Consider the following 26,631-nt stretch of genomic DNA (forward strand, 5'->3'; position numbering starts at 1 on the left):
TCTATGCGTCTATACTTCTCACCAAAAAGAAAACACAAGTTGAACTAACAAGATGAACAAAAAAAAGACATGAACAGAAGAAGGAGAAGAAGGAGAAGAAGCCTCGGAGGCGTAAAAGTAGTAGTAAGGATGTGAACTGTTATTCGCCACTCCTGCTCCTGTTGTTGCTGTTGTTGGCACTGGACCAGCAGGAGGCATGCCGTAGAAGTACATAAACCGAGTAGGAGGAGGAGCGCCTTGCGAAGGATATGATGGGGGGCATTGTTTTGGCGGTGAGGGAGGTGGCAAAGGTGATTGTTTTGGTGGCGAGGGAGGTGGAGAAATGTAGTAATATTGAGGTGGAGAGTGGTATGCTGGTGGCGGTGATTGTAGAGGTGATGGCGGTGGACCTGAAGGCTCGAGTTGAGGAGGAGGAGGTGGTGAACATATGACTGGACATGTAGTGCAGTCACTGATACATATTAAACCAGTCTCAGGATCCACCGTTTGATCTCCATATGTGAACCTGGAAAACATGATCATCCCGAAAATCGCGGCCATCAAGGACCGGGGAATCCATTTCCCTACCATGAATCTCAAAGCTCTGGAGTTAGCCATCTGACAGAAGCATAACCTTGAAAACTGACCAAGTTGTGAGGTAGCCTTCAGAAAATTTTGTTCTTCTTATCTGCCTTTTTATACAAAAGTACGTATGGCTCCTCCCACAAGTTTTGATTTAGATGCTTCAGGAAATACGCACAAACAAAACGGGTCACAAAACAGACAATAAAGGGGCATTAAATTGTGACTTACATACGGTCTGAACATTGTCTATTTAGTGTACCTGAGTTTTATTTTTTTTATTAGGAGTTTGTAACCGGTTTTATTTCCGCTTTTCTTTGTAATATTCTTTCAATTTCATGCGAGAAGGAATCCTAAGAAAAGTTTCAATGACAATCTAATCCTCCACCTCTGGTTTCTACTTTTTTTTTTCTGATGCCTTTCTGCAAGCATAATCCACCTTTGTGTGGAACAATTACCCCCTTACAGTAGTGGTGCACTTTATGCTCCTTCTTTTAGTTATACCTTTCTTTGTAAGATGGATCCACAACCCTTTCACTAACTTTTTGCACTTCTAATTCAGCTAATGCAACTCGCAGACTTGCGCATAGCCAAGTTGGTTGAAGCAATATGTTTTCACAGCCCATTTGCGCCCAACTTTGGATCCCACGCCCCATAGTTTAGATTAGATTAGATTAGATTATTGTTCGAGTAAATAAAATTTACTGACTTCTTTTAGGCTGGAATTTTCACTTGAGTATAAAGTCTTGCAGGTTTCCTTTTGAGTCACCACACTTTAAATCTTCTCAAACTTCAACTGCAGAGGGAAGTGATCATCTTATAGTATGAACAGGCAGAACATGAACACAATGAACAAATAACAAAGATTTTCTAATCACAAACCCACCAAAGATTTAGCTTAAACCAATCAGTGAAAGAAGCCTAAGAATATCAACCTTTTCTTTTTCCTTATATCAGTTTCCTATTATCTACAAACACTCCAGTTTCTTCAATTGTAACTAGCTTTCCGGCCTTTCGTTCCTTGCGTCATCGAGTGGTTTTGAATTCTCTTCATCTTCTTTGTACTTCTGCACTATGTTTCAACTCCACCCCCGGAGCTACTCTTTTCCAGTGGCTCCTGGTTATTCAACAATGTAGCATATTTAGGTGCTAGCAGATAAAAACTACAATAGAAAAGAGGACCGCGAATTGTTAATACTTAATAGCACTCCAAAATAGTTATTCTGCACTCGTGTTTTTCTCTCTTATTTTGTTCAATTAGAAATGAGTGCAGGATTACTATTTTGAAGTGTCAATAGCCGCGTCCAAACGAGTCTATCAGTTAATGTTACACACCTGACTACTTGTAGGTGACGTTCTTGATGTGGAAGGACGCGGCGCAGAGCTTCGAGTTGGACTATAATTGAACCCAGGAGGAGTAATGTCGCCAGTCCTTCCAAAGTCTCTTAACCGGTTCAGTTCCGGCACAACAACCGTGCCAAGATCGGGCCTGTCCTTCTTCCTTAGCTCTGTGCATTGTAATGCCAAGTTAGCGAACGCTAGAGCCTCTTCAATTGGCCAGTCGGTCACTGCTGGATCAAGCATCTCTGAAAATGTTCCCTTCTCGATGGACCTCCTGACATGATGAGCAAGTCCCATGGCAGGCTTGGCTGTGATGATTTGGAGTAGTACTATCCCCAACGAGTATATATCTGATTTTGTTGTTAACATGCCAGTTTGTTGGTACTCAGGATCGATGTAACAAAATGTTCCCGCGGCTGCAGTCATGTGGTATTGTGTCACCTCGTCTGCTACAGATGGTGGAACTAAGCGTGCTAGCCCGACATCACTGATCTTGCTCACAAAGTTCCGGTCTAATAAGATGTTTGCTGGCTTTAGGTCACGGTGTACAAGGGGTTCCGGTTTTGCTTGGTGAAGGAAATGAAGCGTTATTGAAATCTCAGAAGCTATTTTGAACCGTCTCCTCCACGATATTGGGGGCGTGTTACCTCTTCTAAATAACCGGTCTTCTAAGCTGCCGTATTCCATGTATTCGTATACTAGGCATCCGTATTCGGGGCAAGCACCAAGGAGGAGAACCATGTTAGGATATCTCAGGCAGCTCAGGACCTCAACCTGCATGTCAACACAAATTATGTCTCTGATAACCATCTTGTTTTTCTGATAGTATAACGTTTATGTAATGTTCCAAATCTCAAAACTGTATCAATAACATACCTCCTGTTGGAATTGCTTCCTCCCTTGAGCAGCATCAGGTCTCAGAACCTTGATGGCAACAGGCGTGTGATCGAGTTTTCCTTTGTACACAGGTCCATATCCACCCTCACCAATTTTATTCGCTTCTGTAAATTTTTCCGTGGCTTCTTCAATTTCTTCTATGGTGTACTTCCTATACCGGACATCATTTTGTGCCAAAGCATTCAACGCCCGGATCTTCTCTTCTGCCTCTTTCTTTGCCTTCATCTCTGCCTGTCTTCTTCTCTGAGCTTCCATCTCCGCCAACTTCTGCGCCGCCTCAGCTGCTTCTATAGCTGCTTTGCACTTAGCCTTCTCCATTTCCACAATAGCAAGGGCTGTCTCTTCAGCAACCCTCACTTCATCGAACTTTCGCGCCTCCTCCTGCTTCCACTGACTAAGCTCTTTAGCCTTATTTTTTGCCGAGATTGCTTCTTTGCACGCCGAGCTGTACATGTCCATTGTTTGCTTCAATTCGAGCTTTAATCTTCTCATTTCAGCCTCCAAATCCCGCTGTGATCGATCAAACAGTTAACAGCCAGATTATTCTTTTATCTGGGCCTTGATTATAAATTTTACACTACCAAATTACTGATCAACTTTTCCTACAAGCAACCATTTAATACAACTTACTGCAGATTGTCTGGATGACTCCTTGGGAGAATTTAATGCACTAGAGAAATCGAAGCATTGGTTTGTAATATCCATTGACCCAAATAATGGCATTGACAAGTCACGTTCATCAGCATTCGAAGTGCGGCAGCTAAGCGAAGGCCGTGCTGAAGTATGGTTAGCCATGTCGAGATTAATATCCAACGAGAGATTGTTTGGAGCACTCCTTGTCCTCTCGCGCGCCGCAGGCATTTTCTCTGATCCTGGAGCTTTCCACCCTCCCCTTGATGCAGGCTGTCCTCTGCTTCCACCAAACAGCATTGCAAAAGTCACGACTTTTTAGCATAAGAGAAATTCTCTCTACATGACGTTTTGTCTTACTGGGAGACATGACACGTTGAAGAAACCTCAACCGTGTAATCAGAAGAGATCAGAGTCGAAGAAAACTGAGAAGAAGTGAGATTTTCTCAACACGTCATCCTGAAGAGAAATAATTGAAGTACGTACCTAGCTCCGTTTTCAAATTCATTATGATCTGCTGGGATATAAGGTGGGAGTCCCAGAGAGGATGGCTGTTTTGGTGGAGCTGCAGTATTAAGCGCAGGCCTCTTTGCAGGTCTTGCTGACAACATCTTCCCTTTCTGAATTACGTATACCGAACAGAATTCCGGTGCAAGTTTTACAAGGCTGCTGGACACATCATTCCCACTTTTGAACTTCCTGTGAAAAACCACAGCATCAGAATGTAGCGTAGAGAGAGAGAGAGAGAGAGAGAGAGAGTGAGAGGTTTAAACCTTGTAAGAGCATTCCTTGTTGATGCACCAACTACAATACTATTGAGGTAGTTGCAGTTGATATATTCCAAAAGTGCTTTTGCAACATCACCTTCATCAAGGATAACCTCTTTCACTTGTGCCTAAAATTAAAAAACAAATCAAAACCTATTAAACCCTGTACGAGATATTATGCGTAACACATTGTAGACTACATCTCTGACAGAAATGATGTAGGTACGTACCCCTTTACGAGCGCAATATGCACGGTAAGGAATGAAAACGCTATGTCCATTATTATCACCCTCACCATCACTCTCTGCATAACTCCGAAAAGAAACAAAGAAATCACGTTGACAAGGCCAAACAATGTGTTTTGAAAACGAAGCAGAGAAAATAAAGGGTACCTACGATGGTTTTTGTGCTTGACATGGATGAGGATGATGTACGGAGTGGCGCTGGCGATTACAAGATGATCGATAGCCCACCGGACGGCATAGTTGCTGTTCTTGTTGTCCTTGTCGACGGCCACGGCGGTTGCATTGATGGGTGGAACAGCGTCGTCTGAGGAGTAATGGGAGGCCATTTTGCGAGACGCCACTAGCTCAGCACTAGCACAGACACGCACCAATGCCGCTGTCAATGGCACCACCCTCCACGTCCAAAGGTCAGGGGAAGCTTGAGACGCAAGAAAAGGGGAAAAGGGAAAGAAGAAAGGAAGAAGGTTGGGTGATTAGGGTTTTCTGTTGGTGTGGTTGTGGAACTGTAGCATGACATGTTTGGCTAAACATAGAAAATGTGACATAACTAACTTTTGATTGACTTTCAACCGTTGCTTGATTTAGGCAATTTTTTAGCTGGCCATGACCAAAACCAAAGAAAACAAAAGGACTTTTGTTCACTTAATTCGGTTTGGATTTTTCTTGAAGCTTTTTGGGCTAGTCAACAAACAATGAGAGAAATGGGACTTTGAGAGGAACGAAAATATTGTTTGTTCAACAAAATTTGTTTAAGGATTGGTAGAGAGCGAGTCTTTGCACAACGGAAATGTTGTTCTTTTATGACTGAAAGGTCACAAGTTCAAGTTATGGAAACAACCTATTTGTAAAGTAAGGGTAAGATTGCATACGATAGACGTTTCGTTCATATCTAGCAAAGCGGGAAGCCTTGTTGGCTTGAAGTGGTCTTTTATTGATAGTTGTTTAATATCCATATTGTAGAAAGGTTACGAATTACAAGTATTTGGCTTAAATGGTGGCTATGAAGATACAAACTGTGTTTACAATTTGTGACACAAATGGCTTAAGAAAACAATGAATGGTAGTATTCAATTCAAGTTAACCTCTATATTTTTTACTTTATAAGAGAATAACGACCAATTTTTAGTTTAGTGGGACCATCTTTTTAATATTGAAAGAGATCTTAAATTCGAATTTATTATAATATTGATTAAACAAAAAGATTCTATTCAAATTTAGGATGCGCTAATATTCATTTATAAGACATTTTATAATAACCAGACCAACCCAACAAGTATTAGTCTTTGTTACTACGTGCACTTAAAATATTATGATTCTCTGCTATTTTGCTTATTCATATTTCTCAAAACTCTCTTGAATCGGTACAGTACAAGAAAAATTTATGGGAGAGTGTGTTTTGCAACGTGACAGTGTTACGAATAGAACATGAATGTGTTTTCGAAGAATATTTTGGACTTTGAAGAACCTTTAACACGTTATATTTTTCAAGTTCTTTTGATTACTTTACCACATGACATGATTAGTCGCATATAAATCTTTCTCCCACGCTAACAAGAGTCTAAAACAAATTTATTTGGGGTGAGAATTGAATTTGTCCAAAATTTTAAGAAGTTCTCAATAATTTAATTCATGATATATTGATTTCCTAATTATACATTAACACGTGAATCAGTAATAAAGTAGCATTCATTATTTTTTCCAAAAATAAAAACCTTACAAGAGATTTAAATGTGTACAAAATACGTTACACCACATATTATTGTACAATGGAAGATACGCTTAAAAAAAATCCTATAATTTAGATAATCACCGAAAAATTCTCTTCCAAGGCTACCACATCACCTTGCCCGCGGATTCGCGGGAACCCAAATAGGGAAAACATTAGGAAACGACGTCGTCTCCAGCTGGGGAGTAGAAATTTAAAAACCCTTCTTCGCCAATTAACCAACCAGAATTACTGAGATAGCAACGACATTCCCAAATCCCCAGCGGACTCAAATCTCCTGCAACGCCTCAATCCGTGAGCAATGTCGTCGATATACGTTTTAGAGCCGCCGACGAAGGGCAACGTGGTGCTGCAAACAACGCACGGACCACTCGACGTGGAGCTCTGGCCCAAAGAGGCTCCGAAGGCCGTCAGGAACTTCGTGCAGCTCTGCCTTGAAGGCTACTACGACAACACCATCTTCCACCGCATTATCAAAGGCTTCCTGGTTCAGGGCGGCGACCCCACCGGCTCCGGCACAGGTAATTTCAAAAAAAGATTGAGAATTTCTGTTCGTGAATTTGTATAGTTATCTGGGTTACTTCAGTTTGGGATTTTGAATTTGAATTGGGTATTGCGAAAAATATGGAGAATTCCGGTTCAGGCATTTGTATAGTGATTTGGGTTACTACAGTTTCGGAGAAAAGATTGAGAATTTTGGTTCAGGAATTTGTATAGTGATCTGGGTTACTTCGGATATAAGATTTTGAGCTTGAATTTTTGGGGTTTTTTTTTTTTTTTTTTTTTTTTTGCAGGGGGTGAGAGTATTTATGGAAGTGTTTTTCCTGATGAGTTTCATTCGCGTTTGAGATTCAAGCATATGGGTTCAGTCGCTTGTGCAAATGCCGGTACACCCAATTCGAATGGGAGCCAGTTTTTCATGAACTTGGATCGGAGTGATTGGCTTGACAAGAAGCATACCATCTTCGGAAAGGTGATGATTAACTTCAATGCCGGCACCGGCAGTTTAGCTTTATGAGTATCAGTAGAAAACCAAGGAACCGAACTCACTCAGTACTTTGTTTTTTGTTTTTCAGGTAACTGGGGATTCAATATATAATCTTGTGAGGTTGGGTGAACTAGAAACTGACAAGGAGGATCGGCCGTTGGACCCGCCCCCAAGGATACTATCAGTAGAGGTAGCTAAACATGGTCTTTGAGTAAACCTTAAGCTTTCCACTTTCTATATGGTTCTGTAGTTTTGTGTTTTTTTTTTTTTTGTTGCTCATCTTTTTTATGTCCGTGTTTTAGGTATTATAGAATCCCTTTGATGACATTTTTCCAAGAGTACGTGCAAAGCATTCGACGGAATCCAAAAATAATACTGGCAACAAAGATATAAAGAAGAAAGCTGTAAAGTAAGCTTCTTCCTTGCCGGAAGAAACGCGTGCATATGCACATGTGTGAATGTTAATTTGTTTTTGCGTACAGCGCACCTGTCTGTGAAAGGAAATGTATTATGCCATGATATATGGCGTCAAAATTGTCACTACGCTTATTCAGTATCTTATGTGCATGGTTTGTTTAAAAAATACAGAAAGCTGAACTTGCTTTCGTTTGGAGAAGAAGCTGAAGAAGAGGAGAAAGAATTGGCAGCTGTAAAGACAAAAATCAAGAGCAGTCACGATGTAATGGATGATCCTCGCCTTCTGAAGGACGAAGTTCCAATTAACGAATCGGTAATTATCTGCCATCTCTTGTTGTGATGCCTTGTTTATATAAAACTGTTGAAATTTTGCTAATTCAGGTCCATATGTTGTTATGAGCATTTTGAGTGTGATTAGCAATCTACGTGTGCACATTCCGTCTTTCTCACTTAATCGGCAATTTTTAATCAAAGGACTTATCTTTGACAAATGTTTTTGTATGCAGAACTTTGATTCCAAAACAAAGCATGTACAGTTATCTGTCTCTAAAGCTCCAAGAAAGAAGAGCCCAGGTTAGACAGTTTTGATGCATCTATATACCTCAAACAAGTCCAAAGTTCTAAACGAGGCAGTTCTAGGAAAATCAAATGCCTAAGTTTCTTGTTAAGCTAGGTCAAGTTTGTTTCTCTCACATCTGTTTACCTACGTGCGGGTTGTCATTATGGTGGGTGTTTGTATAGATAACGTAATGTCGCGTGTTTAGCTTTGCCATGTGGTAGTTGATTATTGGTTTGAAATACCGCTACAGTGGTAGTTTTTTTAAATCAATAAGGCAATTTCACGTGTTTAACTTTGCCATGTGGCAGTTGGTTATTGGTTTGAAAAACCGCTACAGTGGTGGGTTTTTAAATCAGTACGTAATGTCATGTGTTTAGCTTTGCCATGCGGCAGTTGGTTATTAGTTTGAAAAACCGCCACAGTAGTGGTTTTTTAAAATTAGTAACACAATGTCACGTGTTTATCTTTAGCTATGTGGCAGTTGGTTATTGGTTTGAAAGACCGTCACATTGGTTAACGCAATGTCACGTGTTTATCTTAGCTATGTGGCAGTTGATTATTGGTTTGAAAGACCACCACATTAATCCTAGTCACTATTCTAAAAATCCTTGCCTAGCACCGCCTAGGCGCTAGGCGGTTGGCCACTGTCCCGATTAATGCCTAGACGTTTGAAAATTAAGAAATGGTGCCTAGAGCTGCTGGGGCGCCCGCCTAGACCGCCTAAGCACTCGCCTAGCCTGTCTAGACCCGCCTAGGTTGCAACTCACTTAAACAGAAAATAGATAATTTTCATTTTACATTTTATTTTTTTCAATAAATTGCAAGAGACTTGTTGAATGCTTAAATGAATACACATTATATGCATGTTCCCCATGTTTTAATTATGTTCCAATATTTCCTAATATATATGTCATTCTATTATGTAGTTTAGAATGAAATTATATATATTTTAAGTATAAACAGAGATTTATTTACATGAAATAGATTTACTTAAATCCGCCTAGTCCGCCTAAGCCCTACCTAGCCGCCTAGGCGCTAGGCTCCAACTCGCCGCTCATCTAGCCCTTAACGTCTTTTAGAACCTTGGTCCTAGTAAGTCATTTTCAACTGTTCAGGCCTTACCTTTTCAAAGGTTCTAAACGTATATGTATGATATTCAAACCTATGGGACTTGCCTTGGGCAGCAAGAATCCAAGAAATAGCTGGGATGTTTGACCAGGTCAATATTGTAAGACCCAGCAACTTACAAAAGCCAAGTCTTGTTCATTGCATATACAACAAAATAATTGTTTTTATAATATTTTGTGAGCCGAAATAATGATTTTGGTACTGTAATTTGGTAAAGTTCCATTTCGATGCCCCAAGTTTTAATTATCGCAATCGAAGTCTTTGTAGTTTACTCATTATTGTAATCGAAGGAAAATATTTTAAGGGGTGAAGTACAAAGAATTAACCTAAAAATTAGGTGATTTCAAATTAGTCCAAACTTTTTTAAATATTTTAAATAATTACTTAATTATCTAACAACCCGACATCTGGTAGGTTACGGAACCTTACCAACATTAAATAATGAGATGGACAAATATTAAAGTTGGTTTCACTAATCAATGTCTTTGGAGTTCTAATCCCTCCAATTGACCCATTTTAGTCAAGTTAAACCATAAATTTGCTTTGATAAATTTGTCAATCTGGAGATTCAAATCTCCGTCGATGCTTGAGAGTTAAAACACGTCTTGTATTTATCTGTCATCACATGCTAGTGAACCTAATAGATGTCCATTTTTTGAAAACTTTAGGTTGTATTTCGAATGTTTAAAAGGTTATGATCAATATGTTTTAAAAGGTTATGTCCATTTTTGTCAATCTATATGTTCAAGAACGTTACCCCGCATCTTTTCAATATATAGTTTGTATAAGATAAATGCTAAGAAGAATCTAAAAAATCAGACTCTGTAGACTTTTTGTTATCTCATATTTTTTACACAATATTTTATAATATTGATATAGAAATTGATTTTATATTAAAATGTGACAGAAAGTCGATAAAGAGTCTTACTTTAAGAGAATCTCCTTAACATTTCTCTTTGTATAAAAGTTGTCAAGCCATTGTCCATAAACCGAGGCAAATATTAAACTATAAAGACTAATTAAGATGGAGGCAGATTCTCTTCCCTCTCACTTCTCGTGTTCTCCTGTTTTGTGTAATCACAGTTAAGTTATATCAACAATTTATTTTTTATTTTTATAGAGATAATAAGACAAAAATGAATAGTAATATAAAATGTTGACATAGTTTAACCGTGACTACACAAACAGGAGGGCACGGAAAGTGGGAGGGCAGAGTCCAATTAAGATAGTTAAAACTGCAGAGATCAAAATGAAACTTCGCTGAAACTGCAAAGACGAAGATGATTACTTTGAACAAGGAAATAAAATATGTTTTTTTTTTTTTTTTTTTTTTTGAAAACAGAAATAAAATATGTTTAGCCAATGTTAACCGGCGTAATTACCAATCCAACTTTGGATGTTGACTGTGCACAAGAATCTTAGCACCAATTAAAAAAACCTAATTTTTAATTTTTAATTTTCTTCCTGGGTGGATGCTTTGGTCATTGCGATGATTAATGTCCATCGTTGAATTTTTGCTAGCTGGTGGGGTCCACCGTATCCAATCGTATATATCTTTGTCTACAATGTTTCAAAAAATAAGTCTTAAATAAATAAAAAACTAATAAAAAAGATTTCAAAATTTCGAGTTTTAACAAAAAAATTATGTTATAATTTTATTTAATGATAAGGATAAGAGAAAGAAAAAAACAAAAAACAACAAAAACCTAACTAAAGACACATGCAAAGAACACCCAACCAATCCTTCAGTTGCATAACCCTTTGACATAATCCAAACATATTTTATTCCTCTAAAATTAAAATTTCAAATTGAAGTGAGTTCCGTTCAATTCAGAACCACATTCGGGGCGGTATGGTTGGGAGGGAGTTGGTCAGGTATGGGCGTTGACGTTAATCTTTATTATGTTTTTTTTTTATATTTATTTATATTTATTTTTTATCTTTTAGCCACACATGACTTTAACGGTGTGGATGTTGATCATTGTCATGTATTTGTTTTATCTTTTTATTGCATTCTGGTGAAAGAACTTGAAAATCTGGGACAAGCATCTACCGTTAAGTTTCATAAACAGTGTAGTAAATTTCATAAACAGTGTAGTACCATTAAGTTTCATAGTATAGTCAGTTTCATAAACAGTTTGTGTGAGTAGCACGCATATCTGCGCATCAAATTTTTTTAAATATTAAAATTATGTCTTTTTCATTAAAATTTAAGTTTTTTTTGTCTTTTTGATTTAACTTTAAGAGTTTTTCATTAAAATTTAAGTTTTTTCCATTAAATAAAGTTATAGCATGATTTTTTTTATTAAAATAAACTTAGTCTATCAAAAGGAGTATAGAAGAGTTTGAAAAGCTTACACCGTTTTTTCTAATCTTTGGACAAGCAACAACTCTAGTCCAAACCAATGTTCATATTATGTTGTATTAAAGCTTAGTTTTTCTTGGAAATCATACTCATAATATTAGTATGAAAATTGACACTAAACTGTTAAGTAGCAGAGAGCTTATAAAGAGTTATATTTTGAGAGAGTCATCTTAGCATTTTTCTCGTGAAAAATGTAACAATGATAGGACATTAGGATATGAGATAAGCATTATTTTAAATATTTATTAAATGTAACGTTTTACGTTCATAGTTTGATCTTTTCTCAACTTTCAATCGTTAATGCAAATGAATTCCGCATTTATCCATGCAAACCTAAATAACACAACTCGTAATGTTTTTGGGCACGTAAGTGGTCATCCTTTGCGAGTTAGCATGACTCTTCTAAAGATATGCGTAATTTGGAGAAATTTTTTTAAAATCAAATCGCATTTAAATCACACACGTCTTAATCATTTACTGCCCTAATCAATTGGTTATACCCTTTCTCCAAAGCTTGAAAATGGCGTTGGCCCACGAAATCTATGGTCCCAATTTCTCATGCCCAACATTTTTCCAAAAATTGATGAAAATTGTCAAAAGGCATGAGGTGGGGTTGGTGTTCTTTTGTTCCAACAAAGTAACATTCCAATCACTCACACACCCTTAAACCCCAGAAATTAAATATAAAATATAAAAAAGGTGGGCAATCCCAAAGTCACCGTCATAGCCGACCCACCACCGCCACCATCCCTAAACCCGCGTTCACACCTGCCAGTGCCACCTTTGTACCCGCGTTTTTTATCCACGTTTCACACAAAGGAGGATTATCTTCTCTTTTTTTTTCTCTTTTATTTGAATTATTTCAATTAAATCATGTTAACATTTTACATAATTTTTTTATAGTATATCGATATTTTTATATTATAGAAATAAAGAATTCGGTTAAGCCACATAATATGCAACTTAATTTATTATCGAATCGTTATCTATAAGATTCGAACATAAGACCTTTTATTTCTAAGTGAGGAATACCATCAAACTGTAATATTAGGTGACAATTAAAGACTACTACTTAGTTAAGTTGGTTTCTTTGTATGAATGATGGGTATACTTTTGTAATATACGTTGATACATTTATTGCAACGATATCGACACATAGTCTACTTTTTAACACAAAACAACCATCTTTTCCACCGAAACATTAATGAGACAAATGAAGGTATATAATTTAATTCTATAAATCTTGTCTATTCATTTTACGTCGTATTAAATACAACATGAGTTCGTAAATCCTCTGCATGTAAAAAGAGCCAGGTATTTGTGCTAACTAAACATTTACTTATGTTCATAATTATTATCAGTTGTCACAGTAACGAAAATTAATAATATTTATGCACACTGATGCAGATTCGATTAACATCGATTATCCTCGTTGATATGAGTGACTTACATGCTTATGCTGATGTGAAGTGTGAACGGCAAGTGACATATAAGTCCATATTTATACAATACTACAAAACTTCTTCCTTCCGCCCCACACTTTCTCAGTTTGTCAATCTCCGCGTTCACACTTGCATTTTTCATATTTTCAAAAAGCCACTTGGTTCTTCTTCTTCCTCCTCAATTTCCTTCTTGTTGTTGTTGTTTCTGCAAATCTGTACCTTATATGAAACTCGAGCTCCAGACAGACCCAGCAGCACACCCAACACACCCAGCAGCTGAAGGCCTCTCCACCATCTACACCTTCCTCCAGAACTCTCTCCACGGGCAAATGAATGAGAACGGAAACGGAAACGCCAGGAAACGGCGTCGTAAAGACTCCGGCGGCGGCGAGAAGAAGAAGAAGGAGCTGAAGGGCGTAGTCGCCTCCTTGTCGTTGCTAGAAGAGGAGGAGAAGCAGGACGAGCGGGAGCACGACAGGGCATCGAATGACGACGCGTCGTTTATCCAAGAGAAGCACACGGAGAGAACCAAGGCCATGCTCGATTGCTACTCCAATTTCCAGGAGTGCTCCTCGGAGGTGGAAGAATCCGAAACGATGAAGCGGAGAAAATCGAGAAGCGCCGCCGTTTCGGCGGCCGTGGTGACGGCGGCTGTGTCGACGGAAGCCGATGGAGCTGATAAAGGTAAGCCGGGAGTCGGGTCGGGTCAACATCGGCGGCTGTGGGTCAAGGACAGGTCGAAAGCGTGGTGGGACGAGTGCAACCAGCCGGATTTTCCGGAATCGGAATTCAAAAAGGCGTTTCGGATGGGGAAATCCACGTTCGATTTGATATGCGAGGAGCTTAACTCCGCCATCGCGAAGGAGGACACGACGCTGCGGTCGGCGATTCCGGTGCGGCAGAGAGTGGCGGTGTGCCTGTGGCGTCTGGCCACCGGCGACGCGCTCCGCCTCGTGTCGAAACGATTCGGCCTCGGCATCTCGACCTGCCACAAGCTCGTTCTCGAGGTCTGCTCCGCGATTCGGACGGTTCTGATGTCAAAGTATCTGCAGTGGCCGGAGGAGGGCGAGGCGAGGAAAATTAAAGATGAGTTCGAGGGTATTTCGGGAATTCCAAACGTTGCTGGGTCTATGTACACCACGCATATACCCATCATCGCACCCAAAATCAGCGTGGCTGCGTACTTCAATAAACGGCACACCGAGAGGAACCAGAAGACTTCTTACTCGATCACCGTGCAGGGTGTGGTGGATCCCAAAGGCGTTTTTACCGACGTGTGCATCGGATGGCCAGGATCAATGCCGGATGATCAGGTGCTGGAGAAATCGGCGTTGAATCAGAGGGCTAACAATGGTCTGCTGAAGAACGTGTGGATTGTTGGGGGTGCTGGGTACCCTCTGATGGACTGGGTGCTGGTGCCGTATACCCAGCAGAACCTAACGTGGACCCAGCACGCTTTCAACGAGAAGATTGGGGAGATTCAGAATGTCGCCAGAGACGCGTTTGCTAGGTTGAAGGGGAGGTGGCTTTGCTTGCAGAAGAGGACGGAAGTGAAGCTGCAGGACTTGCCGGTGGTTCTCGGGGCGTGCTGTGTTTTGCACAACATTTGTGAGTTGAGGAATGAGGAGATGGATCCCGAGCTCCGGTTCGAGCTCATCGACGACGATATGGTCCCGGAGGTCGCTCTGAGGTCGACGAGCTCGATGAAGGCCCGGGATGCCATTGCTCATAATTTATTGCACCACGGCCTCGCGGGTACAAGTTTTCTTTAGGTAACTCTTCTCAGCTCGTTATATGCACAAATCACAGTCTGACACGTACTCGTTACATGTACAAGTCATTAACAAATCACAATCTGACACGTACATGTAAGGAGGCGGGTATTTTTCTTTCCCCCCTTATTTGTAATTTGTGTGGAGGGGCTCTTTGTAAAAGATATACATCAAGATCACAGAAAACACGTTGTTGTAACATGAGATTTCACTCCAATTGCCAATTAAGAGATTAATGAAGTTGCATGGCAAATTATTTATTAATTATTTTGGATGTTTTTCTTCCCTATTTTTCTGGAACAAAATCCTCTCCGGATCATTTCCATCTGGATCCTTCGGACCAAATAACCTCAGTCGTGCACGTAAAATTGTGCAGCTAAGATCACTCTTGCTCTTTAACTCTCTCACTCTCTCTTTCTCCTCAACGTTCTTGCCTTCTTCTCGATCGACGAAGCAGAACCGCAAACAGAAAGAGAAGAAAATCGGAGGGTTTGAAGGTCGGGGAAACATGCAGTTTGAATTGGGGTGGGAGGTGGAGGGGGGGAGGTGAGTGATGGGAGAGAGATCCGCGGGATCCGGATGAAAGCGGATCCGAAGAACATCTGTTCCCTTCTTTTCTATCCAACAGGATCCTCTTCGGATCTTTTTGATGAGGATTTTGAGAATCTATAAATCGTGTTCGTTCATTGTACATCGTTTATTCAATTTTTGTCAAGTAATGTATTTAATTTTAAATAAAAATATTTAAAATAATTTTTTATCACACGATATATAAAACAGATAAGATTGACGGATCTTCAAATCCTTACTATCCTTACTAAGAGAATACAGAAATGCACCATGACCTCCATTTCGTGGCTCGAGAAAGGGCATAATCCGTTCAGTGCTTGGATGATCTCTCTCGCGTAGATTGTCTGAGCACGTTATTCGGACAACACCTTTCACACCATAGGACACTTTATACTTTAAGTACCACCCAACCGCCCGACCTCGCATTGATCTTGTCGTGTGAATATTGCCTTTAATAAGATATTCTTACCAAAGTTTATCTCGTGTCTCATACATGGGAGAATCTTGGGTGCCTACAAGATATTCCGTCTCAACTTTGATTGTATGCAAGATTCTCTCATGCTTCGCACCAAATTTGTAATGGTCTAATTAGTTTATGCATTGAGCTTGTAGTAGTCTATTTAGTTTAAGAATCTTTAATATCAAGTCGTTATCATCACTGAAAACAGTTCCCCAAAGTAGGAGGCATATTCCATGCCTAACACTTACCTTTGAAACAGTTTATGTCCCAATGACTTCACTGAAAACGTCACAATATACAAATAGTAAGTAGAGACCTACCGTAAACATCACGAAACAGGCTCCAGCAAGCCGCATCTTCCGGCATTCCTGTGTCGTCGTCGTAAACTTGCGGTGGCTTCACTGTCCATAAGCCCTTCCCTGTCATCAACCAAATGATGCAACAATTCCATTGAATGGGTTTTCCATTTTAAAACTACAACCAAGAAGCGATTCTAAATCAGCGGATGCCAAGTCAAGATTTAATGCCCGAAGTCTAGGGTATAATCAGCGTAATGCATGGACTCTGGAGCTGCTTGTGCACATTACTCGTTTCTGTAACATCCATGCACCGAGACAACTCAGACAGATTTCGTATCAGCCATTTTTTGTCACCGTGGGATTCGAATTCTATGTTCATTGCCGTCATCTGGTAGACTGAATGGAAAATGTGCAAAATGGATCTTCAATGCAGGGGACTCGGGTTTCTTGTTATCAAACTTGTAACCTGCACGCATCCATGTTGCAGACGTTGATAAGCGATGAGTTTACTCAAATTACTAGATTCAATGAAGCTTTATCAATTAACTATTTATGTCAAATGGGATTCTAAACCGTAAAAAGTTATTTTTCCCCGAAGAAAAAAAATTGGTTAGAGTATTACACCGATTGCCATATGGTATATTTGATAACTGGAACATGGATTTCACATATATGGCAGACATGGATAGATCAGAGTTAATTGCTCATATAATACCTTGAAGAGCTTCCATAGCAGTCAGAGCACACTTCGGATCAGCAAACTCCACAAAGCACAGAACCATAGCCTTATCGCCACTCTGCAGTTCATGTAAAGGTCTAGTAAACATAGAGACGAGCTCAAACAAAAGAAAAGTACGAGGACGTTAATAGAAATAGAAACCAATAACTATGTGCCCCTCAAGGAAAAAAATGGTTGCTAGATCACAAGCCTGTCTGCTATGCTAAACTAAAGGGTAAAACACCAATTACAGTATAAGTTACCGCATAATCTTAGCGAAACTATAATGAAGTCTGTGAAGATTAAGAAGTAGGAAGATAAGAAGACTTACACGTCTAGGCTCCTTGTGAACGACTCTGATATCTTTAAAGCCAACAAATGGACGAAATATATCTTCGTTGCAAGTCAAGGTTTTTAAATGACAGAACAAAGCAATAGAATAAGCATATTTCAGCCACAATCATATCCATTTCCATAAGCTCTGAATCCAGGGTTAGGAACTTAGGAGTAAAAGGATACGGCTTACTTCTCTTCGGGTACAGTCAGTGGGAAGTCCATCGACAAACAAAACGTTTGATTCCCCTTTCACAGGAAGACCATCGGCATTTCTTGAAGAGCCAGTTGGCCCTTCTAAACTTATGTCAGCAGGAACATTTGGACTAATGCTTACCACAGCAACATCCTGTCTCTGGCTTATCAAACTCGGAACTTCTAAAAGAGATGAATAACCGTTTGTGCTGGCTCCTGCTGTTACACCAAGAACTGGCTCATGACGAAACCGAAGACCTCCGGCATCATCTACAGCATATACCCCAGTACCAGTAGTCATTGATCTTATCTGCAAGCAGATCAAATACCACAATCCCTTCACAATAATTCATATACATTAACAAAATGAACATTATCATATACTTGGGGCTTGTCTGGGACTGTTTCCGGAAGGGCTAAAATCGCTTTCTGACAACCAAAACCGCTTCTGAATGCCTTTGGCAGATTAAACTTAAAATCATTTATGGGTCATTAAGCACTTCTACTGAAAGTTCATTTCCAATAAGCACTTGGATTTTGATAAAATTTCGACCTGTTTCCAATAAAAGCACTTATAGGCTTCTAGCAAAAGTGCTTATGAGCACAAGTGATACCTACCGAAGCAGTCACAAACAGGCCCTTATAGTAACTAAGTTAGTGTCGAACAAATTCTTAGTTCTTACATCTCCCTGCAGAAAATCGGAAGCATAACTCCGCTGCGTATCGGTAGAGGGAATCGTAGGATTGAATAGCAATGGGGGTGTTTCCGACGACAAGTAGCCAGGAAAGCTTGGCCTTGCAACACTGTCTGTCACAATACAATATAATCCACCCATCAATCATTCATCAATTTCTCTAATCTTGTATTAAACAGCAAAACAATCTAATTAAGTAAGACACAAACTTTCCAATCAAACCATGCATTAGAAAGCATTGAATTGATGAAGTAATGAATAGCTTGTTTGGATGCTGAGAAAATGCGAGAAAGTGCGCAGGAAAATTGAGAATTTGGGGGTTGTGGAATTAGGTTTAGGTCAAAACAGAGAACCTCTTTCGGGCGAGGTGAAGTATATACGGTAGGGATCGCCCATGTCTTCTTCCACCGCCTGTTTCAGCTGATGAGATCCACAACCTCCGGTTCTTCAGCAGTGAAAGCACCCTTTGGGTTTGGTTTGTTGTACTACTCGCAGACTTGCAGTACCGAATTGGCGCATTCAAGGTCGAAACGCCGTAGTTTTGGATTTGGATCGAATAACTTAGGGATTTGACTATATAATATTGTGGCAATATGTTGGAAAAAGTGTGTGAACCTGTTAGACCCTAGAAATTACAAAGCCTACGTGGTGCGCAGGCCGAATATATTCTAAGCTAACTACGTCCTTCGGTGATTGCGGGGCGTGCCAACTCGTCGGCCGAGGCTCGGCCGAGGAGTAAATTTGATGATGCTGCGTTGGGTCGCGCTACTGACTTCTGCGTCTTGCGATTGCGGCCGAGAAAGGAACGCGTCTCGGCCTCTTGGGTTCTCGAGCCTGAAGACAAGGCTGCTATTTCTTACAAAGTTCACGAACCGAATTCGGCTTACAATGTGCCGAATGTAATAACTGTAACACCTCACCTCGCCGAGAAGGCTAATGAGATGACCTCGACCAACAAGGATTCGAAAACCCTTCTCGACCGAGACTTGGATAGGCAATCGACCGTTCTCGCCGTAGTGCTGTTGATGCCAACGGAAGATACTGCGAGACCGACCGACTCTACGGTGACAGAGCTATCTATGCCGACTTAAGATATCACCGGTTGCTTCCACAGTGCTGTTGATGCCAACGGAAGATGTGTCAGCGAAAAAGGAAAAGAAAAAGATCTCAAGTTGTGAGAGTTTGCGCAGGGCAATTTTGTATTGATTTTTGTGTGTGGCTTTCAACGTTGCACATCGCCTTGTATTTATAGGGCCTTGCGTACCCAAGTCGCGAAAACCAATTTCAATTGCACTGTGACTTTGAGTCCTTATTTGTTGCTAATCTTACGTCTTATCAAAACTTGCTATCATCTTGCAACCTGATGCCAAGGATATTCCACCATCAGAACCTTTATCCACGCATGCATAGTAACCTTCCGCCGAAGACCACTTATCAAATAATAATTAAATGATGAAATATAATCACCATTTACCAAGACAAGGCCACGTGTAGAATCATCTTTCAAGCACATCACCATTTTGACTTTACCTTTATCCCATTGTTCCACGTGGTCCATTGTCCAAGACTTTCAGATCCATGTGACAACATCCATCAAGCAACCTAACCTACTTTGGTTTTCTATTCACCATTATCAACAACTAAATGTTAGCTGTTGAAAGTCCATCACCACTTTCAACTAGGTGGGCAAATTGCGATGGTCTCTTCAGACTCTAGACCATGAATAATCAGGTTGTGTGCAGGCCCTTGAAAATCGCATCTAAAGCCGTCACTTCAAAGACTCTCAAAAGAGACCATGTCCATTTCCAACTATACTTCCATTCTCATCCGTGCAAAACATGAGAATTTAATATATTATTAAGGGCTATTATCATGACCAAAAAATCACAATATTATTCCTTAAAAATTATCCCGACTAGGTCATCTTACAGTTAAAACTTCACTCACTTAACGGCATCGATTGTTCGGGCCGATTATGTAATTTTGGGCCTAAACAGAACCTATAAAGATTGAGTAATGTTAAATAGATTAAATTTGTAGAAAAAATTTTGGAAATCAAGAGAGATGGAAGTTGATGATTGATTTATTACTTGAATGTTGATAAACATACTTATTCCTGACACAGTTTGCAAATTTAGTCTCTGTTGTATTATCCATAAAAATTACGCTTTTACAGTGAAAAATTCAAATGTAATAGTAATATATTGAACTCATAATATTAAACTCATGCGTTCAATATATTGAACTCATAATATTAAACTCATGCGTTCAATATATTAAACTATTGAGTGATATTTATAATTAAATTTCTATAAAAAAGTATGACTCTAACTTTCACCAATGTAGCCATTTAGTACTATAGTATTACGTTCAAATCTCGTGGATGGTGAATTCAATACCAAATTAGGTTGTCAATTGTGTGGTTTAACCGAACTTCTCATCTCCATAGTGTAAAACATATCTTGTACAAAAAAAAAAAATTCACCAATGTAATATAGTGTTATAGGCTCAATTTACCATAGAAGATCTTATCTCTACTAATTAATGAAACCCTCTTGGCAACCAAAAGATGGTGAAAAAAAAACTTAATCTTCTATCACACAAAAAAAATGATAGGTAATAACGTAATTTCACAGGTTCAAATTTTACTGTTTTTTATTGAAGTCTCACATACGGATGATATTAAACTACCTCTAATATTAAAAAAAACAAAAAAAACAAAAAAACCAAAAACAAAAACCTCCATTCCCCCCTCCCCCAACATTCTCTCTCTTTCTCTTCCTCTCTCCTTCTCATTTTCTAAAAATATATATAAACAAATGCTAGTATATATTTAATATAATTATCATTTCGACGGTGAATTTTAACATTAGACTCTGTATTCATGGAAATTAGGATTTACATGTTTCTAAATTATTACCATGAAATAAGTTTGAGTTTCACTTCCATATTCCGTAGCGTTAGGTTAAACTTGGTGGTTCACAGAAAATGATAGGAGGTAGCCTGTAAAAATTAGGTCCCACAACCTCTCCACTTGTCAGAAAAAATAGGAAAAAGTCTTGGTCTGTCGAAAAAATAGGAAAATGTTGTAAATGATGGGTATGTTTGCCCACATGTGTATAGTAATGTGTATAGTAAAGTATCACATGTGTACTATATACTCATAAGCTAAATAGTAATGTTTTGTAATTTTCCATTGAAGTAGCTCTATAAATAGAGCAATTCAATTGTGCAAAGAAGAGTGAATGAGAAGAAGAAAGAAAAGAGAAATATATCTAATAGCAATAATATACATTACTTCCTCTGCAACAGCTTGTGTCGGTATATTACTCTGCAACTGCTTCGTTCCTTCACCGAGTAAAGGTTATCTCTCTATAAATTTTGCCTATTTATAACACGTTATCAGCACGACTCTCTAATCTTTTTCTCATTTCCTTTCACTGAAAGAAAAAAAAAAGAAAATGTTTCCTCTAAGGTTTTTTCTGTTCTTCTTCTTCCTCTCCCTCAATTGCTGGGTATACCCTCGCGAAGAACTGTTTGCACCATGTTTACTTCTAGTTCTCCAACTAACTGTCACTTATATCTTTGATTTCTTGTTTGGTGTAGATATTGACTACTAACCCACTGATTATTTATGCAATCCAAGATTGTGCGGTTCTATCGCCTATCTTGGACTGCAGATCTAATTTTACTGCAAATTTTAAGTGGAGCGGTATAATCGCCCGCTCTATCCTGCATATTTAAATTTTCCCGTTATTTAATTTTATCGCAATTTTAGGTGGTGTGAAATAATCACCCACCCTGCTTTACATCTTTAATTTTATCGCAATTCTAGGTGGTGTGAAATAATCACCCACTCTGCTTTACATATTTAATTTTATCGCAATTTTAGGTGGTGCGGTATAATCGTCCACCCTGCTTTGCATATTTAATTTTATTGCAATTTTAGGTGGTGCGGTATAATCGTCCACCCTGCTTTGCATATTTAAATTTTATTGCAATTTTAGGTGGTGCGGTATAATCGTCCACCCTGCTTTGCATATTTAAATTTTATCGCAATTTTAGGTGGTGCGGTATAATCGTCCACCTTGCTCTACATATTTAAATTTTCCTGCTGTTTAAAGTAGTGCGGGATAATCACCCATCCTATACTTATTTCGATGAGAATGGTGCGGTACAATTGCCCTTCTCATTAATTGTGTAAATCTCGAGCCTGAAGTTTCGAGTACTTATCATTTTGGCCTGAAGATCAAAAAAAATTTGTAAGAACCAGAAGTTCTAACAATATATTTCTCCAGTACACATATTACTGCAAGTTCTTACACACCTCATTTTTCTTTCAGAAAAGAAAATGGCAAACTTGGCAAAGCTTGATTTTGCTGCCCTGGACATTACTGGAAAGAATTACCTTACATGGGTACTGGATACCAAGATCCATCTGGAAGCAGCAAATCTTGGAGATACCATCAAGGAAGAAAGCAGTTCATCCTCTCAAGATCGAGCAAAGGCCATGATTTTTATTCGTCGCCATCTTGATGAGGCACTAAAGAGCGAGTACTTAACGGTTGAAGATCCGTTAGCCCTTTGGAATGCCTTGAGAAGCAGATACAATCACCAGACAACGGTGATTCTTCCAAAAGCTCGCTATGACTGGACTCACCTAAGGATCCAGGATTTCAAATCAGTGGCTGAGTACAATTCGGCGTTGTTCAGAATTACCTCTCAGATGAAACTCTGTGGGGATACTATCACTGAGGAGATGTTATTGGAAAAGACTTTCAGCACATTCCACGCCTCTAACATGGTACTGCAACAACAGTATAGAGCGCGAGGCTTCACTGAATACAACCAGCTGATATCTGTGCTCTTGGTGGCTGAACAGAACAATGAGCTTCTCATGAAAAACCATAATTCCCGACCTACTGGATCAGCACCGTTCCCAGAAGTGAATGTTGCGTCCCTTGAAAGAAATACCATATCCTCCCGTGGCAATAATTACAAACGAGGACGTAGTCACAAGCAAGGTCGGTGGAAAGGAAAAAGCAAGAACCATGGTGTCCAGTTTCACAACCAGGTTCCAAGGTATAATCCAGGCCCGAGCTTTAAAAATACCAATCGCCAGAAAGGAAAAGCTCATGTGAACACTCCTAGAAATCATGAAGGAGGTTGCCATAGGTGTGGTGGCAACGGACATTGGGCGCGTACTTGTCGCACCCCAAAGCATCTGGTGGAACTATATCAAGCCTCCTTCAAGGAGAAGGGTGTCGAGATCAATTTCCTTGACCAGGCTAAACCAATGGAAACCCCTGATCCAGTGACCAATTTATCAGGACAGTTAAACACAACCCACCTGGATGCTACAGACTTTATTAATGAAAGAGGGAATGAAGTTTATGGGTCCGATTGAATTATTTATGTTTAATGTACTCATGTTATTTGTACCTGTGGTTTAATGCTCGCATTTTCAATTCAATAAAAGTAGTATTCCAGTATGAATAAATTGCTTTTTCTTTACTCAGAGATCATGGATAAAAATTATGGTTATTCTCAAAACAAGATCAATGGCGGAGACTTTTGTCTTGCAGATAGCGCAACCACGCATTCAATACTTCGAGACCGAAAGTATTTCTCGAATTTGGTACTTGCAAAAGTAAAGGTAACAACAATATCAGGACCATCAGATGTAATTGAAGGCTCAGGAAAAGCCCAGATTATGTTACCAAATGGAACAATATTGTCTATAAAGAATGCATTATATGCTACTCGGTCCATTCGAAATTTGTTGAGTTTTAAAGACATACGTTTAAATGGATACCACCTTGAAACGAAAAGTGTAGAAAATGTGGAATATTTATGCATTACCTCCAACGATACCCAGAAGCGTATATTGGAGAAGTTGCATGGTTTATCGAGTGGATTGTATTGTACATACATAAAGACAGTTGAGGCATATACTGTCATGAACCAGAAGTTCATTGATTCAAAGGTTTACATGCTTTGGCATGACCGTCTAGGTCATCCAGGATCCACCATGATGCGTAGAATCATTACCAACTCTAATGGACATCCATTACTGAGCAGACACATTAATGTCCCGAATGATAATCCTTGCAAGGCTTGTTCCCAAGGGAAGTTGGTAATTAGACCATCACAACTAAAGGTTGATGATGAATCCCCATCATTTTTGCAAAGAATTCAAGGGGATATTTGTGGACCTATTCAACCACCTTGTGGACCATTTCGATATTTTATGGTTTTGGTTGATGCATCTACCCGATGGTCACATGTTTGCCTATTGTCTACTCGAAATGTAGCTTTTGCGAGACTTCTTGCTCAGATAATTAAGTTGCGAGCACAGTTCCCAGATCATCCCATTAAGTCCATTCGATTTGATAACGCTGGTGAATTTACGTCTCAAACCTTTGATGATTACTGTATGGCACTGGGCATTAATGTTGAACACCCTGTTCCTCATGTCCATACTCAAAATGGTTTAGCAGAGGCATTTATCAAGCGGCTTCAATTAATAGCCCGCACTTTGCTCATGAAAACGAAATTGCCAGTTTCTACATGGGGACATGCCATATTACATGCTGCATCATTGGTTAGATTGAGACCCATAGCCAACCACCAATACTCATCAATACAACTCGTGTTTGGACATCAGCCAAATATTTCACATTTACGAGTTTTTGGTTGTGCTGCTTATGTGCCTATTGCACCACCACAACGAACTAAAATGGGACCTCAGCGCAGATTGGGAATTTATGTGGGTTTTGATTCACCATCTATCATTAGATATTTGGAACCTTTGACTGGTGATGTGTTTACAGCTCGTTTTGCTGATTGTCATTTTGATGAGACAATTTTCCCGTCGTTAGGGGGAGAAAAGACCGTTCCAGAAGAACGACAAGAGCTAACATGGGTTATTCCCACCTTATCTCATTTTGATCCAAGAAGCACTCAATGTGAAAACGAAGTGAAAAGAATCGTTCATCTTCAAGGTATTGCTAATCAAATGCCAGATGCATTTAATGATGCTTCGAAAGTGACACAGTCATATATACCGGCTGCAAACGCACCTGCAAGAATTGATGTCCCTGTTGGACAAAATAAAGTGGCAGCGAATGATTCATCCAGTGCACGCCTGAAGCGTGGTAGACCCCCAGGTTCAAAAGATTCAGCTCCTCGAAAGAGAAAGATAAGGGCCCAATTGAACCCAAATGATATCATTCAAGAAAAGGAATTGAATGATAAATCCACAATTCGTGACTCTGTACTTCCAGAAAAAGAAAATGTCCTTGATGAGACACATGTCCCTGAAGAGACAGAAGTACATGAAAGCAAAGAAATATCCATAAATTATGCATGTACTAATGAATTGTGGGATCGAAATGAAATAATCATCGATGACATGTTTGCATTTGCAATAGCCACTGAAATCATATTAAGTGATGATATTGAGCCCCGCTCTGTTGATGAATGCAAACAGAGACAAGATTGGCCTAAGTGGAAAGATGCAATCCAGGCAGAATTAAAATCCTTGGAAAGACGAAGTGTTTTTGGACCAGTAGTCCAAACCCTGCCTGGTGTGAACCCCGTAGGTTATAAATGGGTATTCACAAGGAAACGCAACGAGAAAAACGAGATTGCAAGATATAAAGCACGACTCGTTGCACAAGGTTTTTCACAAAGACCTGGAGTTGATTATGAAGAGACATACTCTCCTGTAATGGATGCAATTACGTTTCGTTACTTAATAAGTTTGGTGATTTCAGAAAAACTTGACATGCGACTTATGGATGTCATCACCGCGTATCTATATGGAGAATTAGATACTGACATATATATGAAAGTCCCAGAAGGACTTAAGTTGCCTGAAGCAACTAACAAACCACGGGGTATGTTCTCAATCAAATTAAGGCGATCACTATATGGGCTGAAACAATCTGGGCGAATGTGGTATAATCGTCTCAGTGAGTATTTGATTAAAGAAGGATATGCCAACAATGTCATCTGCCCTTGTGTGTTCATTAAGAAATCAAATACTGGATTTGCTATAGTGGCAGTGTATGTCGATGATATGAACCTAGTTGGAACCCCCGAAGAGCTCAACAAAACTGCTGAATATCTGAAAAACGAATTTGAAATGAAAGACCTTGGGAAAACCAAATATTGTCTAGGCCTGCAGATCGAGCATTGTGTTAGTGGAATTTTGGTCCATCAATCAGCTTACATTGAAAAAATACTGAAGCGATTTGGCATGGACAAGGCTTATCCACTTAGCACCCCAATGGTCGTTCGTTCTTTGGACATTAAGAAAGATCCATTTCGTCCAAAAGAAGATGATGAACTGGTCCTTGGTCCAGAAGTACCATATTTGAGCGCAATAGGTGCTTTATTGTATTTAGCACAATGTACTAGACCAGATATAGCTTTTTCAGTTAACTTGTTAGCCAGGTACAGCTCTGCTCCAACAATTCGTCATTGGAAGGGAGTCAAAGATGTTCTACGATACCTTCG

The 26,631-nt window shown here is 39.4% G+C and overlaps 5 protein-coding genes across 8 annotated transcripts; 3 read left to right on the forward strand and 2 right to left on the reverse strand.

Annotated features, from left to right (window-relative positions):
- Positions 1-1,416: 1,416 nt before the first annotated feature.
- Positions 1,417-4,903, reverse strand: LOC103428704 (U-box domain-containing protein 52-like). Of its 2 annotated transcripts, none has more exons than XM_008366830.4 (8): positions 4,593-4,903; positions 4,427-4,500; positions 4,203-4,324; positions 3,916-4,128; positions 3,430-3,709; positions 2,779-3,309; positions 1,897-2,676; positions 1,417-1,678 (listed from the first exon to the last, which is right to left on the reverse strand). In XM_008366830.4, exons 1-8 carry the CDS (start codon positions 4,765-4,767, stop codon positions 1,634-1,636), a joined length of 2,220 nt encoding a protein of 739 aa, XP_008365052.3. In that variant the 5' UTR covers positions 4,768-4,903; the 3' UTR covers positions 1,417-1,633. The 2 variants fall into 2 exon arrangements, with proteins under 2 accessions (XP_008365052.3, XP_028962606.2); XM_029106773.2 differs by having other exon boundaries at positions 4,589-4,760.
- Positions 4,904-6,395: 1,492 nt separating this feature from the next.
- On the forward strand, positions 6,396-8,995 carry LOC103428703 (peptidyl-prolyl cis-trans isomerase CYP57-like). 2 transcript variants are annotated; one of them, XM_070826662.1, is made up of 6 exons: positions 6,396-6,688; positions 6,962-7,140; positions 7,244-7,345; positions 7,458-7,564; positions 7,744-7,885; positions 8,079-8,995. In XM_070826662.1, exons 1-4 carry the CDS (start codon positions 6,469-6,471, stop codon positions 7,464-7,466), a joined length of 510 nt encoding a protein of 169 aa, XP_070682763.1. In that variant the 5' UTR covers positions 6,396-6,468; the 3' UTR covers positions 7,467-7,564; positions 7,744-7,885; positions 8,079-8,995. The 2 variants fall into 2 exon arrangements, with proteins under 2 accessions (XP_070682763.1, XP_070682762.1); XM_070826661.1 differs by lacking the exon at positions 7,458-7,564.
- A 343-nt stretch (positions 8,996-9,338) lies between these two features.
- Positions 9,339-15,102, forward strand: LOC103440781 (protein ALP1-like). Its single transcript, XM_070826660.1, has one exon. The coding sequence runs from the start codon at positions 13,291-13,293 to the stop codon at positions 14,836-14,838; it is 1,548 nt and encodes a 515-aa protein (XP_070682761.1). The 5' UTR covers positions 9,339-13,290; the 3' UTR covers positions 14,839-15,102.
- Positions 15,103-16,027: 925 nt separating this feature from the next.
- On the reverse strand, positions 16,028-18,662 carry LOC103455292 (RNA-binding protein 1-like). The gene is made up of 6 exons (XM_008394878.4): positions 18,462-18,662; positions 18,097-18,221; positions 17,405-17,723; positions 17,217-17,278; positions 16,883-16,964; positions 16,028-16,633 (listed from the first exon to the last, which is right to left on the reverse strand). Exons 1-6 carry the CDS (start codon positions 18,502-18,504, stop codon positions 16,518-16,520), a joined length of 747 nt encoding a protein of 248 aa, XP_008393100.3. The 5' UTR covers positions 18,505-18,662; the 3' UTR covers positions 16,028-16,517.
- Positions 18,663-21,277: 2,615 nt separating this feature from the next.
- LOC139198465 (uncharacterized) lies at positions 21,278-23,622 on the forward strand. 2 transcript variants are annotated; one of them, XM_070827261.1, is made up of 2 exons: positions 21,278-21,471; positions 22,452-23,622. In XM_070827261.1, exons 1-2 carry the CDS (start codon positions 21,354-21,356, stop codon positions 23,513-23,515), a joined length of 1,182 nt encoding a protein of 393 aa, XP_070683362.1. In that variant the 5' UTR covers positions 21,278-21,353; the 3' UTR covers positions 23,516-23,622. The 2 variants fall into 2 exon arrangements, with proteins under 2 accessions (XP_070683362.1, XP_070683363.1); XM_070827262.1 differs by lacking the exon at positions 21,278-21,471 and adding an exon at positions 22,233-22,370.
- The last annotated feature ends 3,009 nt before the right edge of the window (positions 23,623-26,631 follow it).

This window comes from Malus domestica, chromosome 08 (assembly GCF_042453785.1).
Source record: "Malus domestica chromosome 08, GDT2T_hap1".
NCBI classification, from domain to species: Eukaryota; Viridiplantae; Streptophyta; class Magnoliopsida; order Rosales; family Rosaceae; genus Malus; species Malus domestica.

Coding starts and splice junctions, on each gene's coding strand:
- LOC103428704 (XM_008366830.4), bottom strand. CDS start 4,767: ATGGCCTCCCATTACTCCTCAGACGACGCTGTTCCACCCATCAATGCA. Junction 4,129..4,202: donor ACAAGGAATGCTCTTACAAG/GTTTAAACCTCT, acceptor GGTTTTTCACAG/GAAGTTCAAAAGTGGGAATG. Junction 1,679..1,896: donor CGTCACCTACAAGTAGTCAG/GTGTGTAACATT, acceptor TTGAATAACCAG/GAGCCACTGGAAAAGAGTAG.
- LOC103428703 (XM_070826661.1), top strand. CDS start 6,469: ATGTCGTCGATATACGTTTTAGAGCCGCCGACGAAGGGCAACGTGGTG. Junction 6,689..6,961: donor CCCCACCGGCTCCGGCACAG/GTAATTTCAAAA, acceptor TTTTTTTTGCAG/GGGGTGAGAGTATTTATGGA. Junction 7,346..7,743: donor CAAGGATACTATCAGTAGAG/GTAGCTAAACAT, acceptor TAAAAAATACAG/AAAGCTGAACTTGCTTTCGT.
- LOC103440781 (XM_070826660.1), top strand. CDS start 13,291: ATGAAACTCGAGCTCCAGACAGACCCAGCAGCACACCCAACACACCCA.
- LOC103455292 (XM_008394878.4), bottom strand. CDS start 18,504: ATGGGCGATCCCTACCGTATATACTTCACCTCGCCCGAAAGAG. Junction 16,965..17,216: donor TTCACAAGGAGCCTAGACGT/GTAAGTCTTCTT, acceptor CATGAACTGCAG/AGTGGCGATAAGGCTATGGT. Junction 16,634..16,882: donor TGCTATGGAAGCTCTTCAAG/GTATTATATGAG, acceptor GGATGCGTGCAG/GTTACAAGTTTGATAACAAG.
- LOC139198465 (XM_070827261.1), top strand. CDS start 21,354: ATGAGAAGAAGAAAGAAAAGAGAAATATATCTAATAGCAATAATATAC. Junction 21,472..22,451: donor CGTTCCTTCACCGAGTAAAG/GTTATCTCTCTA, acceptor TTTTTCTTTCAG/AAAAGAAAATGGCAAACTTG.